The sequence below is a fragment of the Elgaria multicarinata genome, chromosome 1 (genome assembly GCF_023053635.1).
Source record: "Elgaria multicarinata webbii isolate HBS135686 ecotype San Diego chromosome 1, rElgMul1.1.pri, whole genome shotgun sequence".
NCBI lineage: Eukaryota > Metazoa > Chordata > Lepidosauria > Squamata > Anguidae > Elgaria > Elgaria multicarinata.
This window is the reverse complement of record NC_086171.1, coordinates 54038764-54058873: the sequence shown is the minus strand read 5'-3', so window position 1 is coordinate 54058873 and position 20110 is coordinate 54038764. Positions and strand designations below refer to the sequence as shown.

General features: G+C 37.9%; 2 protein-coding genes across 3 annotated transcripts in view; one reads left to right on the top strand and one right to left on the bottom strand.

Annotated features, from left to right (window-relative positions):
• KAT2B (lysine acetyltransferase 2B) overlaps positions 1-4742 on the top strand; it is a 46775-nt gene extending 42033 nt beyond the window's left edge. Inside the window, exons 15-18 of the mRNA XM_063121809.1 lie at positions 256-292; positions 519-582; positions 669-753; positions 2562-4742. Coding sequence (XP_062977879.1) covers positions 256-292; positions 519-582; positions 669-753; positions 2562-2755 — 380 coding nt within the window. The 3' untranslated portion in view covers positions 2756-4742. The remainder of the gene's footprint in view (positions 1-255; positions 293-518; positions 583-668; positions 754-2561) is intronic.
• Positions 4743-6978: 2236 nt separating this feature from the next.
• SGO1 (shugoshin 1) lies at positions 6979-17939 on the bottom strand. 2 transcript variants are annotated; one of them, XM_063128308.1, is made up of 9 exons: positions 17842-17939; positions 15118-15266; positions 14844-15040; positions 14003-14107; positions 12778-12845; positions 11773-11936; positions 9288-10262; positions 7566-7749; positions 6979-7367 (listed from the first exon to the last, which is right to left on the bottom strand). In XM_063128308.1, the coding sequence occupies exons 2-9, from the start codon at positions 15257-15259 to the stop codon at positions 7229-7231; spliced, it is 1974 nt and encodes a 657-aa protein (XP_062984378.1). In that variant the 5' UTR covers positions 15260-15266; positions 17842-17939; the 3' UTR covers positions 6979-7228. The 2 variants fall into 2 exon arrangements, with proteins under 2 accessions (XP_062984378.1, XP_062984387.1); XM_063128317.1 differs by having other exon boundaries at positions 14021-14107.
• Between the last annotated feature and the right edge of the window lie 2171 nt (positions 17940-20110).

The following is a 20110-nucleotide window of genomic DNA, read 5'->3' as shown; positions in this document are numbered from 1 at the left end:
CTTTGTTTTAAAGGAGACTCCAGTTTTTTGCCACTGCACTGCGGAATTTTGGTAGCAGGGTATTGTGAGCAACAAAATCAGCTGGGAGCAGGGGTATATGCAGCCTGTGGGTTGCCCATCCCGCCCATTTAAAAATATTTATTAAAAAATTCAAGTTTCATTCTCTTTTGAGTACCGAGTATTGGCATGTCCTTTAAAATTAACTAGACGGACTTCAGCCTACATGCTGTAACTATTATTTTGTTTGCTGTATAGGAGAGACTGGCTGGAAACCAAGTGGTAAAGAGAAAGGGTAAGTGTTGTTTGGATAAGAGAATGAAGAAGCCCCCCCCCCCCCCGCCCCAAAGTAGAGAAATCACCTGTAACTTTGAAATATCTACATCTGTTGCTCACCTACAAAATACCTAAAGAAGTACATTTTTAGTAATTAACATTTTAAATCTTTGTGCTGTTGCTTTTTTGAGTATTAAAAAACAAACAAACCATACATTTTAACCTTGTCTGCATTTTCTTTCAAGTAAAGAACCCAAAGATCCAGATCAGCTTTACAGCATACTAAAAAACGTTCTACAACAGGTCAAGGTAAGGATTAATTTTCAGTAAATATTTTGAATTTATTTCACTATGGGAGAGTGATCCATGATACTTTTTCCCCCCCTTTTCCAAAGAGTCATCAAAGCGCTTGGCCTTTCATGGAACCAGTGAAAAGAACAGAAGCTCCCGGATATTATGAAGTTATAAGGTTTCCCATGGGTAATGCTATTAACCTTTTAAAAAATATGGGTGGTAAGAGAAAATGTGTTAATGCTGTTCTGTGAACTTTTGCAAAAGCAGCAGTGGATCACTTCTTGCAGTGCAGTACCCATAATGTAGCAGTGCTTGTATTATAGTATGAGGCTATATAGCATATAAATTAGTGGAACATAACACAATCTTGAAGCGTTTCTAGAGTTTCTCAGAAATAGACATCTCAGGAGCAGAAGAGGCATTTCACTTACCGAAAGCCACATCAGAACCATAATTACTAGGGGTGTGCACCTAGTTTAGACTCCAATTCAGAATTTTTTAAAATAGCTTGATTCACCTTGGACTGCTTTGGAGGCCACCTAATTTAGTTCAGGGGCTGTATCCAAATGTTAATATAAAAACAGAAATCCAAACCTTTATGCTTCCCATTTGACTATCAGTGGAAATCAACAACGATAACATTTTTGCTGTTTGACAGAATTGGATGAAATTTGTTGGCTTAATATACCCTTATGAAGGGATGAAGCCAGCCAAATTTCAAGTAGCCAGGTGCAGGGGGTGTTGATGCAAGAGAAGCCTTTAATTTGAGGGGTACTGAAAAAAAGATATGCTTACCCCCCCAATATTCTTTAGAGTCAAATATTTTGAATACAACATACAGCATAAAAGGTCACCCCAGTTAGAAACCTGCAAAAGTTCAGAAGGATACGTGCAGCAGTTTTGGGGGGATAGGTGTGAGTGATTAGTTTCTCCTCCCCATGGTGGATTTTCCCCCCTAGGCAATTTGTAGGAAAATGGAATATGTCATAAACCTGCAACATTTCAGAAAGATAGATGCAAGGACTAGGGAGTTACGATGAGTGAAAAACAGTTAATGCTACTTTGTTTTCTACATTTACTCCTCCATCTCCCCACTCTGATGGTTTACTGACTTGGGAAGCTTGGGGAAAAATATATCATTTTTTACAGACACACTGTTGTGAGTCTGGCCCTGTTCAGAAGACACCTTAAACCACAGATTTAACTATTGAGAATAAGGCAAAAAGCCTTATTCACCGTGGTTAAGCCGTGGTTTAAGGTGTCTTCTGAACAGGGCTCTGTTTCCCCTTAATCTGAATCACTAAGCTTCAAGAGGATTCAACTTTGGATTTAGTCCACTGTGGAAGAGCTGTGTTTCAGCTTGAGTATCTTCCAAATCTTTCGAAATCAGCCCAATTTGGTTCAGCAGTCAGCCAAATTGGAAGCACACCCCTAATAATTATCAACAGTAACAGAACTCTGGGCAGGAAAATTGTGTTTTATATAGGACTGCCCCCTCCTCCCTATCACAGGTTTAGCCTATTGATGGGGACATATTGCCTGGCTTCAACATGAGGAAAGGGAAAGAGTACTTATTGTGGTGACAGGTCCTCTTTTTCTTCACTTTAAAAATGCCACCTTCTGCAGTCGTTCTTTTTCTCTTTTGTACTCTTTAAGATGGAGCCTGTGTTGGCAGCCAGTGCACAGCTCTTCCCCCTCCCCCATCAGTTGGACCTCTTCTGCTCCCTGCCCTGAAAAAGCACCAGGTGACCATCCCAATTCACCATTTGTGAAAGGGGTGACGCAAACCCAGCCACCCAATTAAACAAATAGAATCAGAATACATAGTACAGGTACAGTATGTGGTTAATAACATAGGTACAACTATTATCTAAACTATACAACTGAAGTAAGATTTGCCAAATTCTCTACAAATTCAGTAAGGAAGGGGAAAATGTGCCAAACCAAGGGCGTATTATTTATGGGAATATATCTTGACATTTGTTTCTATGCAGACTTGAAAACTATGAGCGAACGACTTAAGAACAGGTACTACGTGTCTAAAAAGTTATTCATGGCAGATTTGCAGCGAGTCTTTACTAACTGCAGAGAGTACAACCCACCTGAAAGTGAATACTACAAGTGTGCCAATATACTGGAGAAATTCTTCTACACAAAAATTAAAGAAGCTGGATTAATTGACAAGTAATGATTGTCCTTATCTCATGCAATCAAGATACGTAATTTAAGAGCAGAATATGCAGTTAATCTTTCAATAGAATTGGAACTTGTGTTTTAAATAAATTTGTTTTATTAACTAGCACTTTTAAAACATGTAATATAGAAGAGTTTATTTTATTACAGTCTTTTTAAATGTACACTTGCATGCCCTTTTGCAGTGTATTCAATTTTTATTAGATGTATTGCACAAACAGTTTGGAAATTTGGAAAGGGAGTTTTTTCCAAGCAGTGAATGTTTAAGCTTATTGTAATGCAGTATCAAATTGTAATATAGCTTTTTATTTTTTACAGCAAAGATGCTGTTGAAGGGGAAATGAGTTTTTATATATATATTTTAAAGAAACATTCAAACTAAGAGAAGGTGCTATGAAAGGATAAGGAAGAACTGTAAGCTAGAAGGATGAAATCCCTAAATAGATGCAAACTTCCTCTGTGAATTTGGTCCTTGTTGCTTGCATTTGCAAAGAAAATCTTATAAGATATGTAGCATCATGCTAACTTTAACTGTGTAGGTCATGTTCCCAGAAGGACTTCAAAATCTGTGGTAGTCACAAACTATTATTGTTCAGTCTTTTATAGAGCCAACAAAAAAAAGCATATTAAAAATGAACCAATCAACTTTTCTACTCTTATACCCCAGTCCAGTAGTTGCTTTGCCTCTATAGGTTTTTATGCATGAAAAGCCATTCTGCCTCAGTCACACTAGGTGCTGCAATGTGTGGGTGAAAAGGACAGATACAGAATTCTGCTTTTAGGTTAACACTAGATCCCGCAGGTGATACATCTGAGGCACACATGCATCTTACTAGCGCAATATGATCTTTGGTATCCCTACCCAAGTGTGGTGGTGCATTCCCATCAATCTTGATGCAGATGGGAATGTGTTACTTCAACTATTACAACAGGTGCTGCTTCAGTTTTCTCTCAGAGTGCTATTTGCACACAATGCCTTGTTGCATGCAACTTTTTCTGGATTAGGGCCATATTTGACACTTTCAAAGGTTTTGTGAACTTTATAAAAGCAATTTTGACCATACCCTCTCCCAGTGTTAACTTCTGTCTTGTATATTGGTTATATTAAACTAATTTTCAACCAAAGCTCTAAAACAAATGTTTACTAGATTATTATTAATTACCACATCTATATTTTTAGCTATCCCTTGTATTATACATAGGAAATGCACTTCCATTCATGCAAATAGTTGTTTGTGTGGGATGAAGAAATATCGACTAACCACTGAGTTTTACTACAATGTCTCTCACAACACTGCGAAGAGAGGAAGAAAATCTAATCACTTTGATTTCTTCTCCCTAATTTATATTTCTACAATGGCATTGGAGGACTAGAATTTCATGCTGTTTTTATATTTACTGAAATATTTCACTAGTAAACTGCTGTAGAAAAGTAGCAAACTGCATTGCAAAAGGAATATCATTTTTTTCAAGACTTCTATAGTAGTGTTTATTCTAATTCTAAAACTAGATGACCTTGGTAGAAGGAAATGGTACAAAAATAGTCAAAATGGTAACATAGAAATGCCTTAGTGCTTTATATAAAATCAAATTTATTTGGCTTTGTATTTAAAGGTACAATGATGCAACTGTGTATTAGAGTATTTAAGTAGTAATTTTCAAGTATTTTGTAAACTGGGCCAACAAAATCACCTCTTAAGCTTGATATCCTGTGAAAGTGTTATTTTCAAAGATTCTTATTGTCTTGAAATTAGAGTCTCTTCTATATTGAAAACATTTGGTTTCTAATTTAAAGATTATTTTCATAGATATTGTGCAATAAAGCTATATATAGTACAATGTGTTTTAAAAATGCTTTAACTGAAATTTTACATTTGTAAAATTATTTATTGTACTGGTATAAAATGGTTTTAAATTATATGTATAAAATTAATCTTGTGTGCTATTTTGTAACTTGCTTATAAAAAAAACCCTTAAGTATTCATCGTGTGTGGATAGCCTTTGATATGCTAATCTTACTAGTGCTGTGCTGAAATTTTCAACCATTTGATGAAGGGAGAGTTGAAAAGAAATCACATATGAAAATAGTGTTAAAGGCATGAGATTTTATTTGAGAAATTCTCAGGGTATAAGGCTTTGGCATTTACCTTACTGTTACGAGGTGGCCGAGAGGTATGTCTTTTCTTTTTACAGTCTACATGCAGTCAAGGTTCTTCTCTTCCTTCCTGAGCAGGGAGAGTGTTTTGCAAGTACAGCGAATGCTGGCTATGGCTGGTGTCTCTGTGCTTGCAAATGTTCTTCTATCCCTCCTCAAGCAGGGAAACAGCAACAGGCAGCTCCCTGCCTGAACGGGGTGGAAATGCTGCAGTGCTGCAAGCAGGAATGGGACTTTTCGAAAGCTTTTAAGAGCTTTAGAAAAGGCCAGTTCCTGCTTCCAGCAGCAGAGGCTCATCACAACACAGGCTTTCAGTCCTGTAGCACTGTCTGGAATGGCCACGTTCAGAGAACACGCGAAACCATGCTGCTTAACCACAAAATGGTAACGGAAATTCCATTAACCATTACGTGGTTAAGCAGCATGGTTTAGCGTGTGGTCTGAATAGGGCCAATGTTAGTCAGGGTGAGCTGAAAGCCTGTTAAGAACCCTACAATGCTATAAGTGAGCGAGCAGGGCACAGGGCAGTTTAAAAATAAAATGTAAGTAGAAAACTCCTTGGACAACTTATTCACTGAGTAAGGTAAGCAGCTATTGAATTCACAAGGAGGGAAGAATTTTGAAAAAGTGGGGAGATAGGGTTCAGCACAATGATTAATAATAATATATTTATTACCTGCCTCTCCCTCTGGATCGAGGGGGATCACTAAATGAAATATAATACATAAAATTAGTTAAAAGAGCATGTAAAACCAATACATTAAAATAACAACCACAGCATTTTAAAATTCTTAGGTTTAAAATTCATCTGGGTAGGCTTGCTGGAAGAGAGACTAGTCTTTACAGCTATCTTAAACTCAGAGAGAGCATTAAGCTGACGAATCTCCTCCGGCAGGCCATTCCAGTCTGGGCAACATTAGAAAAGGTCTTCGGGTTAGCAGTTGCCAGCCTAGTTGTGGCTGACTGGAGTAAACCCTTCCCAGAGGACCTGAGTGTGCAGGGCAGATTGTATGGGAGAAGGTAACCTGGACCCAAACCATGTAGGGCACTTTATACTTCACCCAGAAACTAATTGGCAGCCAGTGAAGTGATTTTAAAGTTGGTGTAATATGGTCCCCCATAGGTGTACCAGTGACCAACCTGGCTGCCATATTTTGAACTGGTTGAAGTTTCCATACTAAAGGTAGCCTTATGTAGAGCACATAATATGTTAATTGTACCATGTCACTTTTAGATGGTAAGAAAAGGTATTCACCATGCCAAAGCAAAACCTATGCAATTGCATCTGGTTACTATTTTCATGTAGACATACATAACTTTAAAACTTGGTCTGCAATTAAAAACAACAACAACAACAACACACCAATGACTGCCAAAAGGCTATAACCAACTTTAGTACTTGTTAGGGGCTATTTTGTCTACAGTTATTTTGAAAAAAATTCCCCTTCTCTTGGCCAGAAAAGGCTCCCAGAGCAACTTACAAAGATCAAATAAGACAATTGCTGCCCTCAAGCTTACAATCTTAAAGACATGACCCAAAAAGAAAAGGGATTGGGAGGGAGAGCGTTTGTTCTGTTACAAAGTTCTTATAACTACAGCAGGAAAGTATACAGTTCAAGGAGAAAAGGAGCCAAAGGTCATTGGTCTCTCAGCTAATGATGGAGTGGGCCTGCCTCCCTTCACTCCTTCTGCCACAGTCTACTGGAAGGGGTGTTGACGGCTGAGGGAAGTGCATGAGCAAAAGTTTGCTTATTACTTGAGAGTTCTAATGCAGAACTCAAAACATCCCAACATATAAATATAGTACAAGCCTATCCCAGAAATAAATCCCATAATGTTCAGGGGATTTGCTGCCAAATAAACGTGCATACAGGACAACTACGCTATTGTCTATATGCAACTATGAAATGCCAGAACTACAAGTGAATGGATGCTGGAATAATAGGAGAGCAAGCTAGAATGGAATTCGTTTTTTAACGTTATTAACCATTTTAATATAAATTTCAATGTAAGTTCCAATATAAGTAAATAGTCATTTAGAAAATTCTACAAAGAAAGTCAACAATTGTGCTTGTAATCAAAGGCTGTACTGCTAAAATGATCTACATTTGACACTAAGCATTTAATAAAACCTACATTTCAAAACAAAACATTCCTGTGTTCTACGTAAAAGCCCACTCTAAACCATAAGTAAAACAGTTATATGTACAAATATATACTTACAAATTCTTAGCAACAGTATTCTGGCTAGTACACTTTATAGCATAAGAATACTGAAACTGAAAAGTCAGGTTTTGCTTCATATGAAGGTTCTTAAAGACAACCAACAAATGCCTCGTTGTATCTGGACAGCGATTTCTTTTTAACAGAACTACGCTTGCTCTTTTTCTCTTTAAAAATGGGAGAATTCAGAAAACCAGTGTCTGTAAAAGGGTCTCCTCTTCTGAGCTTCCTATCAAAACAAATTAGCAAAATATTAATACTCAGTTCTGGAAGTATTATTGTAGTACATTCCTGGCATATAATATAATTAAATTGATGAAGAAAGCTCAAATAAGATTGGATTTTATCTTCAGAAAAATGTTTCTAAACTGAATATACAACTAACTCAAGAAAAACTGATCATGACCCCTTGAACAAAAATACTAACCCACTGATAGTTGGTTCCTTATAGCTCACAGAAACAGTACATCTACGTTTGTGGAGAGAAATGTCTTCTATTTCCGTACTGATGGGCGGGTGAGAAAATCTAGTTTGGCTAGATGATGAAGATTCAAGGTTGGTAATATCACCAAGAAGGAGACGATGTTTTTGAAGAGTTTCACATGCTCTATCTGGTGAAAGAAGTTATTATTTGTCTTGTTTTGTTCAAAGCCATTTAAATAAGCTTATCCCCCCACCCCCAAATCCAACTCTACATGTCTTGAATCCAGCATAAAAGAAAATATATTTAGTTTTAAATTATTAAGATGACAACTACCAATACAACAAAACTTGATACTGCTTGGAAATTATCACCACCGTAGATAGTCAAAGTGCCACAATTCGTGTTTCAGATGAAACCTTCTCCACAAGAAAGTGCAATTTTCACATAAGGACAATATCATAGTTGCCCACATAAAGTTGATGTCAAAAAGTTACTGCGTTACCATTTACTACCTCAAACATGACTGGTGGGATTAGACAATAGGCAAGTATGGAGACAAAGCTTACAGTGTGGCATCAACCATAATATGGAAAGGTGGTTACCTACTTAAGCCCAAGATTCTCCCCAAGGAACTCTACAGGGCATAGGTATGTGGTTTGAGGATAGATTTTTTGTAGCAATGGCTGATGGGATACTAAGAAAGAGGACTGATGGGGCAGAGAATTCAGGTGATGAGTGAGTCAACTCCGCATGGTCTAATAGTCAACACTGATCCTAATCCACACCACAGTTGATTATTACCATGTTGTGTGGAGAGTAACCCGTAGATAGACAACTGCTGAGTTGATTGTTATCCGAATGCAACCTTTGTATCAATAAAAAGGCTACAATCCTGTATACAATCGGAAGTAAGCCCTATTGAACATAGTGGGGTCTGCTTTTAAAAATAAATAAATGATTGGGCTGTAAGATTAATAAAATAATAAAAATACCCCAATTATGTGTACTCTTAGTCATTTTTATCACTTATGATGTGTATCAGTCTTGTTGACAGGTCTCCTACCTCCAAAAACATTAAATGTACATTTAAGTAGAATGTTTCCTGTCTATAAAAAGCCATTCATATAATCAACTGAATGGAATAACAGTGCTAACAGCAACTATAACTGAACTACCTTCTTCAAAGTTGTAATTTTCATAGGAAGAATTCCTACTGCATTCTTCTTTGTCCGTTACAATGGTACATGGTACAAATGCAGTGACTTTCATTGCAACGTTAAATCGCCTGTTTTTCTTCGCTACAGAAGCACTACTCTCCATCAATAGTCCAAAACTATAGTCAAATTATTACACCAATGTTGCATATGCTATTGTTTGCACCTGATGTCAAGAGATTCTGTCTCCAAATGTGGAGTTTCCTTTTAGCTGTCATGACTAACAGCCAGTAATGTCCATTTATCTAAGCCCCTTTTAAAGTTTTTAAATCTAGTAAACATATATTATTGCAATGTTTACAGATTCTTAGGATACACTACTCTTTACTGTCTTTGTTCTATGAATGGTCAATTTATGCCAAGATTTATCAAACAAAGCCAGAACTTGATTGCCACCATATGAAGTTCAAGCAAAACCATATTTCTAATCTATAAAGGTTAGTTGTGGACTGCATATTTATCCAAATATGATACTAATTTTTCAAAGCATAATTTAATAGACAGAACCTACCTGTAACAGTTTTTTTATTCAAAGAATTCTCTGATTTTTTAGTATTCCTGTTTTTCTCCTCAGTATTTTTATCATGTTGCTCATGCACAGTCTTCTTCAATTGTGGTCTTGTGTGTACTGGACTTACGTCAGTTGCACAGCTTTCTTTCCTGGATTTTGATTTTTTGTTGTAAGGCTCATAAAGACTACCATCAGAGTCCTCTTCTGAAGTGGATGATGTTTCTGTTCCTTCTACATAATTTTTCTCATGCTGCTCATGCACAGTCTTCTTCAATTGTGGTCTTGAGTGTACTGGACTTACGTCAGTTGCACAGCTTTCTTTTTTTCTGGATTTTGATTTTTTGTTGTAAGGCTCATAAAGACTATCATCAGAGTCCTCTTCTGAAGTGGATGATGTTTCTGCTTCTACATAATTTTTCTCAGTGTTTTTTTCATTTTCTTTGTTTTGTCGGAAAGGTGTAATATGAACACTCTCCTCAAAACTAAAGTCATAAGCATCACTGGAACCAACTGATGTCCCTGTTTTTTCTTTGGAACACTGCTGTTTACTACAGCTTCTATCTTTTTTGGATCTTGTCCTGGTCAGATTTTTCATCGTTTCCAGTTTTTTCTTCTGACTTCTCCCTTTTTGTGTTTTAGAACTTCCAATAGAATTAAAATTAGCTTGCTTTGGGGCTGCCATCACAGTGTTTGAATCAGTCAACACATGCAACTGTCCCACGCTTTGTTCATTATTTTCCTCTAAACCTGTCTCAGGCTCATTTTTGTCTAGCTGACAAAGATTATTTATTGGTGTAGTTATTCGAGGAATGTCATCAGTGAAACACATTTCATTCTGGGGTTTGATCCTCAAATAGCGACGACGGGTAGATACATTTTTTGATAAGGAATTATCAGCATGTCTATCCTCTTCTTTTGAAGAAATATTTGTGGTCTCACAGTCTTGGTAATCTTCACAAGAACTAGCTTGCCGAGCTGATAATTTAAAATAACATGCATTAATGCCAAACGGTACTGAACCTAAAGAAGGCAAATTTGAGAGCTAGTTCTATAGCAAAGCCAAAAAAAATGCACAGTAGATTCCCAGAACTATATATTTCCACATTGATTAATAAGAGGTACTAGAGTAGCATGGTGTAATTTTGGAGATGGCAAATACGACCAATAAGGTTTGGCAAAATGGTTCATTATTTAGAGCAGTTATAATGAACTTAATCTTGATACAGAGAAGAGTGGGTACAATCTGTTAACAAGTAAAGATCAATTGAATCTTGTTTTCTCCACTCACGCGGTCTACACAATCATAGGCAGCACATCAGGTCATTAGGAAAACTGAGCTTTGTCTGCTCTTCCCATATTCCCCATCAAAATTTTCCTTTCAGCTCTACAAGTTACTTGTACTCTGGAGCACAAGTTAACTTGCACTGGGCAGAGGTGGGAAGCAAGCTCTGAAGCTTTCCAATGCACTACATAGGCTGGGTAAGCCATGAGGGAAGAGAACAGGGTTTTATTATGCCCTATGTAGACTTCTGCATGAGCATGTACCTCTATGTGTATAATAAATTTATGTTTGTGTCCAACCATCTTGTCCTTGAGCACCTCAAAGCGGCTAATCTGTGTTAAGAGAAAACTTAATGAAACATCTTTATAATACAAATGGAGTTGTGGCAAAAATCACCATCTGCAGGGAAATAGCTTTGCATGTAAAGGTTATGATACTGCTCTGGAAACACTGGAGCAAACAAGCAATATGAATTGATTGAGAACAAAGGGTAAAAAACACAATTATTATCCATGGACCTCAATATTTGATTGATGGAAGGAAAACTGATTGGAAGGAAAACTGATACGAGATGGCAATACAGTGTAAAGTTATTTTTTTAACATGAAGTGGACCCAGGTCTAAAAAGCTTATGCCATAATAAATCTGTTAAGCCTTTAATATGCTAGAAGACATTGCTGCAACAGGCTAACATGCTTAGTCTTTTAGAACCTAATAATTATGGTGCTTTGTCCTTACTTCCTGTCTATGCATAAGGAACCCTTGGACTGTTAGCTCTTGAGAGGGCATGTCACACAGGAAAGCACAAATCTCTGTCTCTAACAACAAGTCTTAGTATAGCTGCACAAGCATACTCTCCCGATTCTAGATAAAGGCTTGCTCACTGTTCAGAATGTTGCTTGTTCTGCTCTAACATTGCTTCTAATATTGTCTCCAGCAAATCTCACAATATCTGGATAGAAGATACATAGATACAAAGTAATACATTTCCATAAATACCTTTAAACATAATTTTTAGCCTCACATTTTTCTGTTAAAATAAGGTTGCAGCCTTGGCTAGGGGTGCCTGAATCTCCAGGCCCTTTTCCCCACCCCGCTCCCTCAATGCTTGGGTCCTGCTTACCTCAAAGTAAACAGGCAGAGAGAAGCTTGCAATTGAATCTTTAACCCAAGTTTTAGAAACTTAAACATAGGATAACCTACCTGTATCTGCTTGTGATGTTATGGCTGGAGATGTATTTTCAATACTCAGCTGAGGATCAGATAGAAAATCTAAGTAATTTTTATCCATGTTACCCTGCATTTTGGTTCTCAATATATTATCTTGTTTACTTACATCCATAGCAAGGGCATGCCTTAGAAGAGCCCTAAGAGAAACAGATAGAATGGACTGAATTATTTTAAGTCAAAAGTTTCTCAAATAGCAGGTTTTTCATACACACACTCCAAATTAAGGCTCTTTCTACTTTTTCCAAATATTACTTCCTAAATTAAATTTGAATGAATAGCTCTGTTTTGAAAGACATCAACCAAGAATATCTTTTAAGAGAATGAAATACAAAGCAACTTGGTAGCTTCTTCTCAAAAATGCATTTGAGAGTATGCCTAAAAGATGTTGCCAAGTTCGTCAAGTATGATTGTAAAGTACATATGTTTCTGAAGAACCAACTAATGGATTTTCTGCGTTATTTAGGGAGAAAACATAGCTCTGGGATATAGTTGGATTCATGGTAGTCTATTGCATTCCACTAAATTACAATTTAATAACCATGTGAACGTTGTGAGATTTGCAATGTTATAATTGTTGTTTGGTTGATGTTCATGGTTCTGATAATTCGATTTCAATACTGATCAGATATGGGAGATGAAGGAAGTGAACACATGTACTAAATTTTTAGTACATATGTCCACTGGATAATTTTAATGATTGAAGAATAACACTTCTAGAATACAGCTAATTAAAGAAAGACTCCTGAACCTTTTTCTTTTTGAGGAAGATAAAACTCAACTACCAGTCAACATGAAAACCATTTTTTAATTTTCTTTTGTTGACCCACTAAGTTAATAGAAACAACTATCAGTCATCTTAAGTCTACTTCCAACTACATTTATTACAATATAAAAAAGCATTTTCTTGGTACAGGTTTCTTGATTTTGTTTAGAGAGGAAAAAACAATTGATTTATACACATGTAAATATATGACTTACTCAGAATCTTGGTTCTTCAAACTACTGGACACACCCTTTGCAATATCCGAGGCACATAGTATCTGATTCTGTAGAAAATAAAGATATTATGCTGAAGGTCTTATTGGAAGGAGAATACATAACGCATCAAATGAAATCAAGGGTCTGAAAATTAGGAGTGTGCTTTGCAGCAGCTTGCAAAGTGGTTCACTGGAAGGTAATAGGCTTCTGCTATCATGTGCTGATCAAAAGAAAACCCAAAACCCTTACCGGACATCATTGTGAAGAGGCACCATGGGAGTTGCTAGCTGAGCAGCATGCAGGTGCACAACTGCCAGTGCAGTTCATGTACTACGAGCCATGTAGTAAGCCCCATGCTTTCACTGCTGCCTTGCAATGCCTTCTTGTAAGGGCATGGGTTTTCCACTCTCATTGGTAACTACTCAGCAGCACAGTCTATTCCCTCCCTCTTACCACCTTACGAGCTGCCGCTAGTGATAGTTACTTGTTGTTTTACTCTGTCACCATATCCTGAAATTTACATATAATGCTGTGACATAGACGATGAAAGAGGTGCAAAATATATCCTTTGTCAGCATTCCCCAAACTGGTGCCCACCAGGTGTTTTGGACAACAACTCCCAGGGTTCCTGACCATTGGCTATGCTGGCTGGGGCAGACATGAATTGATCTAAAACAGCTGGAGAGCATTGGATGCTTCCCTACAGACAGAGTCTATGTACGAACTTTGGTCCTGAGCCTTCAAACCTCCAAGTGTTTATTTATGCCACCCCCTTATTGATTAACCCAGGATTTCCCTCCTTGTAGCTCCTGCTGCAGAGTAATGAATGGCTAAACCAGCACCTCTGCGTGGGCAGGAGGACTGCAGTGGGACAGAGGGTGGGCGGAAGGGTCAGATTAGGCACAGTAGCTTATTAGCCTGTCATATGGCAGGGCATCCTGGATTAGTTCCAAATAAGCTACTGTGTGTAGCTTATTAAGCCATCATTGACTAAAGTGACATCCAAACACGGCAAACAACAGGGAACAGGTATGCAAGAAAAGACTGGAGATTTGTTCTTCCTACAGACCAAAAGGATTTAAGAAATTGATAAGTAAAATATGAAACAAACTTGGACTTGGACAACAACCCAGATTTGTCTATAAGCAAATATTTTAATGGATTCACAAATGATAAGCATAGTCCATAAATGCACATACAAAGAGAAGGATGGGAAAAGACTTACACAACCTATGGTACATACATCCTTTGCTGGACCAAGAAGATTTGTTGCACTAAGTAGGTCTTGAACAACTTTAGAAATAATCTTCTTCAAAGCCACTAATCTAGTCTAAACAAAAACAAAAAGTCATTCTTTGCAGTTGTACAAAGGATTCTTTGCCAAATGGTCTTATTGCCTGTATCTAATAACATACTGACAAGCACTAGCTTCACTAATACCTTGAAGAGTTAACGATGATGATGATGAATAACTCTAACCTACTCCTTGCTATAGTGTTAAAATTTAACTACTGTAGGAAATTAGCATCTTGAAGAAACTCTTGGGACCTGAAGTATTGATCCTGTAAGAGTAACTTCTGAAGAGCAATATAAGAAGGGCTGCAGAGCTTTAAGAATTAGTCTACTGATCAGTAGATGTTATTGGCTGGGGGGTGGGGGAGAGTTAAGGATCCATGTGTGTGTTTTGAGGCTACCATGGACTTGTTAGGTTTACAATAAAACCCATCTCCCAGAGTTCTTCTCTGGAGTATCTTACAGGAGTCCATCCAGTAACCAGTTCTATGATGTGTGCATATAAGCACTCTGGGAAAGATTGTACAGTTGTTTAGCACCTGCTTTTATCACTATGACAACACTACATAGTTACCTTCTTTTCATCACACACAGGTCATACAGTCTGAGTATTTATTCAGTGTCTTCCCTTGCTTGATAACTGGATTAAAATGAACGTTAATGATTTCTTCACAAAAGTTCTCAACCAGAATGCTATCGTGTGTGTTTTCTGTAATGAAATTTAATTTTTACTAGGACATGTATATATGTAAAACACATGTTAAAAGAAATACCTCCACATGTTCTTTTCCTTGTTGCGACTCCAGCTTTCTTTGCAAGGCAAACATCTGAAATTTCAAACACTGATATTCTTTCTTCAAATGCAGGATAATATCTTGAGCTTCCTTCATTTTGTGCTTCTCTTCTTCTAAAGCCAAGGCTAATGCTTGATTGTTTGCTTGAAAGCTTTTCAGCTGTGCAGAAGAGTTGTCTGGAAGAAACTAGAGATATTTAATTCCTAAAATTTCTATTTCTGTGAAAACTTGAATGGAATATTCAAATATTTACCTGCAATTTTACCCTTGACAGTTAAGACTTGGTTTGATTTGCCCAATTTTGCCCATTTTTGATTTCTCTTCTCTTTCATTCTTTCTTTTATATCTTCGAGGCTATCCTTAAATGACTTTTTCAAGCACTTTTCTCTAGCCATATTCCACCTTAAAAATACAAGAAATGTGGTTTAGAAAATATTACGAAGCTTTTCTTGATCATCCTGCTATGAAAATGCCATTTGACCCACACACTGCCTGCCCACAAATTTTATAGTAACATAATATTCTTTATTTTACTTTTGTAACTGAGAAATATAATATCTTAAAATACTGCTGAGAAGATTAATCAGAAGAGCTTGGTCTTTTTTTTCAACAATATTTACCAATCTAATGTAGCAGACTCCCAATTTAAAGTTAGAATTTAAAAGATACTTATTTAGTTTTATTTGAACTAGTAATAAAAGATTTAAGAAGTTCCTACAATCAATATCCAAAACTGATGATCCAAAAGGCCTCATTTGTAATTTTTCACAAATATTTAGGAAATACCATACCAAATCATGTTTCATATATTTCAACTATCCCTATTTACCAGGGACAGTCACTGTCTCTGATAAATCATTGTCCCTATTTTTGCCTTTGCGGTTATTAGAATTTGTGTTGATGTGAGCTGCTATACTGTAGAGCATTTGTTTATTAAACTATTTACATCTCAGCTTTTGACCCAAAAGTACTACAAAGTTCAGCTAAACTAAAACAAAAGCCAAAGTAGCCAAAACACAAAAAGGAAACAGCAGGAGAAAATAAACCCTAACAACAAATTAATTTGAAAGCAGTAAATAGCAGCAGAAGCACCAGAGTAAATTATTTTCTTTAAACTCATTGCTCAAGTTGTCCCCACCTCCATTATATCTCTGAGCCGGGGCAAGGATGCCTCTTTTCTGTAAGGATAGCCTAACTACTGAGTTTCATGCACTGGTAACTTCACAATGACATTACTCTAATGCACTCTAAATGTGGGCCTGCCCTTGTGCCTGATTCAGAAGCTACAGCTAGTGTAGAATACAGCACCGAGTGAAGCACCAGCCTTGTACACATTACATCTAAGTTGAAAAAAATTGCCATGTTCAAGTTTATTGTTAACATACAAAGCCCTAAATAACTCAGGACCATGATATCTAGCTGGCCACCTTCCCCTATATGCACCCAGCCAACCTCCAAGCTCTTCGCAGGAGGCCTTGTTGGCTGTTCTGCAACCAACAGAATGTTGCCATGTAACATCACAAAATGGGCCTTCTCAGTAGTGGCACCTGACCTCTGGAATAACCTTCCCTGTGCAGTTTGGGAGACAAAAAATATTTTAAATGCCTTCCAGAAAATTCGCTTGTTTACAAAAGCTTTCCATGGCTTGATTGCACTTGCTGGGCAATATTTTGCATTATTAATGGCATATTGCAGAATGGTTACATTTCATAAGTATGTGTTTAATCTAGAGATCAACAACCTCTTTGCTTTTAAATCAATGGAGGGTGGCCATTACAGAAAAATTTACTAGGTCCATATTATTATTATTTAATTTTTTTAGCCACCTTTAACATTTTATGGAAAAGCAGGGTAGAAATAACAACAACAACAACAGAAACAATACATAATGGTGGTGAGGTTTTGGGCAGTGTTCCTATTGGGACATAATTAAAATATCCTCATTTTTCATCTGCCAACTGTGGGGCAGTTTAGGTTTATTTGTAGGCTGGTGGCCTTTGAATAAGGTGGTTTACAGTGCAATCTCATACTTACTGACTTGGAAATATTTTTATTCTGATGGCACCCCGGTTGTAGAATTCCCTCGTGAGGGATCTTTATTTAGCATCCACACAGTCGTCTTTTAGACAACATTAAAACAGCTCTGTGAAGCATTTATATATTTTAAAAGGTTTAAGGAAATTATATTTTAAATACTGTAACTGAGATCTCATTCTGCTGTCTGAATTGGCTCTAATTTAATTTGGAAAGTACGTGTGTCTTGTGTCTCTTGAATCATTTCAATTGTGCAACAGTTTTTTATTGGAAACTATTGCTCTGAAGCACTCTGGGATATACGGTATGATGGCCAGAATACAAATGCCTTATAAGAACATAAGAAGCGCCACGCTGGATCAGACCCAGGGTCCATCCATTCCAGCACTCTGTTCACACAGTGGCCAACCAGCCATCGGCCAGGGATGAACAAGCAGGACATGGTGCAAGAGCACCTTCCTGCCCATGTTCCCCAGCAACTGGTGTACACAGGCTCACTGCCTCGAATACTGGAGACAGCACACAACCATCCAGGCTAGTAGCCACTGATAGCCTTCGCCTCCAGGAATTTATCCAACCCCCTTTTAAAGCCATCCAAATTGGCTGCAATCACTTGGGGTACAAGTCCCATTGAACTAAGTGGGCGTAAGAACGCAGCTTTGGGCTGTTTTGGTTGAAAGCCTTAACAACAGGCGTGAAGCGAGAGGATTTTGAGGCGTCGCAGGGCGGCTTCTCCGCCCCCCTTTGAACTGCGCTTCGTAAGGAATATAACTTTTCCCACTGCCGTTCCCCTCAGGGGTCGGTAACAAGCGGAAAACATAACCTCGTTTGACAAGGCCTCCCACAGCCTCCCACCCACCAGCCATCATGGAACCCGCCACAGCCGTTAGAAATTAATAAGTAAAACCGAACCTGATTAAACGCCCTTGCGGGCGCTCCTTACTCGATTTTCCCTTACTCCGCGGCCTCCTTCTTCCCTTCAGCTGCGCCGGCGCGACGGAGCGCGCGGTGATGCGGCAACCCCAAAACCGTTGGCTCCTGTTGTTGTTGGTAGTTTTTGTTTTTTGCCCTCAGTCAGCTTTGCTTCCTGCTTGTTCGAAATTCTCCGCTGCGCGTCCTGATTGGCTGTCTGGGCCACCTGGGACAGGCGGCATGACGTCACCACGCTCTTAAAGCGAGCGAACACAGGAGCGTGGTTCTTTTTCTTCTTCTCCGCTCCGCCTCCCGCTCCTGACAGGCAGTTTGAACTCTGATAGTTCCCGCCCCTTCCCTTAGAAATTCTCTGGAGTCTTTTGACTCCTTTGGCATTCCGTCTCCCCACCCCACCCATCAAACCTCACGCCCCGCTCGCTAGCCATGAGTGTATCCAAAGTCGGACGCGAAGAGAGAAATACGCTTGCAGCGGGTGTGGGTAGATGTCAGAGCGGAGTTCTCTTAGTTAGAGTATTAAGTCTCGCGAGATGTGTCGCTTTTGGAACACGTCTCTTCTGAGTTTATTCTCCTGGAAAATAGTTAACGCTTGTCATTCTAAAATAAAAGCTGGGTGCAAGTTAGAAAGAGCCCCTCGAAGCTTTCCCTTAACAAATGTAATTTGCAGTTTTATTTTTAAGACAAATTTAAAAACAGCGAATGAGTTGTATTTTAGAGTGCAATCCTATGCATGTTTAGACAGAAAAAGATATGTTTAGACATTCTCTATTTAAACATAGGGTTGCGCCCTTATTCTATATTCATTCTATTTTCATTATCTACTACGGAAAGATCAGTAGTAAGATTACGATTTCTTGCAGCCTTTCACAATCTGGTGTCTTTTTGATGTTTTGGACTACAATTCCCAGCATCCACCCTGGGAGTTGTAGTCCAAAACATCTGTTAGGCGCCAATCCTATGCGTGTTTAGATAGAAAGACAGTACTGGGTAATGGTGGGATTTGTAGCACATTTTTCTGTTTAAACATGCTTCGAATTGCACCCTTAATACTGTCTTTATAGCAAGGTTAAAAACAAAAATAACTTTTCTGCAAGGCTGGCTGCAGGGCAGAGGGGAAAAAACATTTTGCTTTTGTTCTTTTCCCTACTTTTCCTTTTTAAGTAGACCCTTCAGAGTGGGGGCACTTTGAGAATTCTCAGAGACACTCTGTTCTTACGCTGATATCTTTGAAAAATGCTGCTCAAGAGAAAGGCATTCTACACAGATCTGATGTAATATCTTTGTAGCTGTCATGTTTGGTAATAATGAATTAATCACTGTGAAGCACAGTGTTTCAAGATAAGGATTCTGCAGTATACAAGACCAGCAGTCTGTATACAGTTTCTTACTCTGTATATGTGATTTCTCAATGAAAGGTGGTATAGAAATATTTTAAATACCTAAATAAGTATAAGAGATCATCCTGGCCTAGATCCAATAAAATTATATCTATGCTTGACTCGTGCTGGACTCTGAATGGAAATCCTATTGAAAGCACTAAGGTATGGATAGATAACAGCATTTGAATGCTCATTTGGAGACACATTAGATTTATAGATCTGGGTTGGGGCAGGAGATTTTTGCTCTTAGAATAATTCTTAGTATATTCAATCATAGCTGCCATATTTATTCTTAGTATTTTCAATCATAGCTGCCATATTTCTGTTTTGGTTAGGAATATGATACTGCCAATAATTTGCTTAAGGTCTAAGTTTGCCAATACAACAGTTCTGTATAACTTATGCAGCAATTTTAGCTGTATTTACTTGGAAGTAACTGTGGCGTTACACCCCACAAGTCAGTTCCCAAATGTATGTCTGCAGTTTGTAAGTCTGGTTTTTAGAATGTTGGCCTGAGTGGGTAGAGTTAGAATGTCTGGGGAAGGGGAGGAGTGATATATAAGGGAATGACGGAGGGGATTGTGGGGGACTTTTTAAGTATTCTTAGAGTTTTTAGTGCTCTCTGTGCGTTAGCTCTTGGTGTTTAGATTACTTTGGTCTTGAGAATTTGAGGTTCAAGGTAGAGAGTGGTGTCTTTAGAGTGTGGTGTGCACATAGTTGATGTATATTAAACACTGATAATAAAGAAAGCTCAAGAGTGATTGTGTGAGAGAAAGGAAAGCGCGTATGTGAATGAGTGAAAGGATTGGATGAAAGGTTTCAAAAAGGTTTTTAAATGTTTTATTTGAAACAAAGCTTGTGAACTTTTAAAAATAAATTTTGATTATTTTGTTTATAACTACC

What these genes read in the sequence shown, in the direction of transcription:
- SGO1 (XM_063128308.1), bottom strand. Translation starts at nt 15,259, where the DNA reads ATGGCTAGAGAAAAGTGCTTGAAAAAGTCATTTAAGGATAGCCTCGAA. An exon ending in TGTCAAGGGTAAAATTGCAG is followed by an intron (nt 15,041 to 15,117) that starts GTAAATATTTGA and finishes AGTTTCTTCCAG; the next exon opens with ACAACTCTTCTGCACAGCTG. An exon ending in GAATAAAAAAACTGTTACAG is followed by an intron (nt 7,750 to 9,287) that starts GTAGGTTCTGTC and finishes TTCTTTCACCAG; the next exon opens with ATAGAGCATGTGAAACTCTT.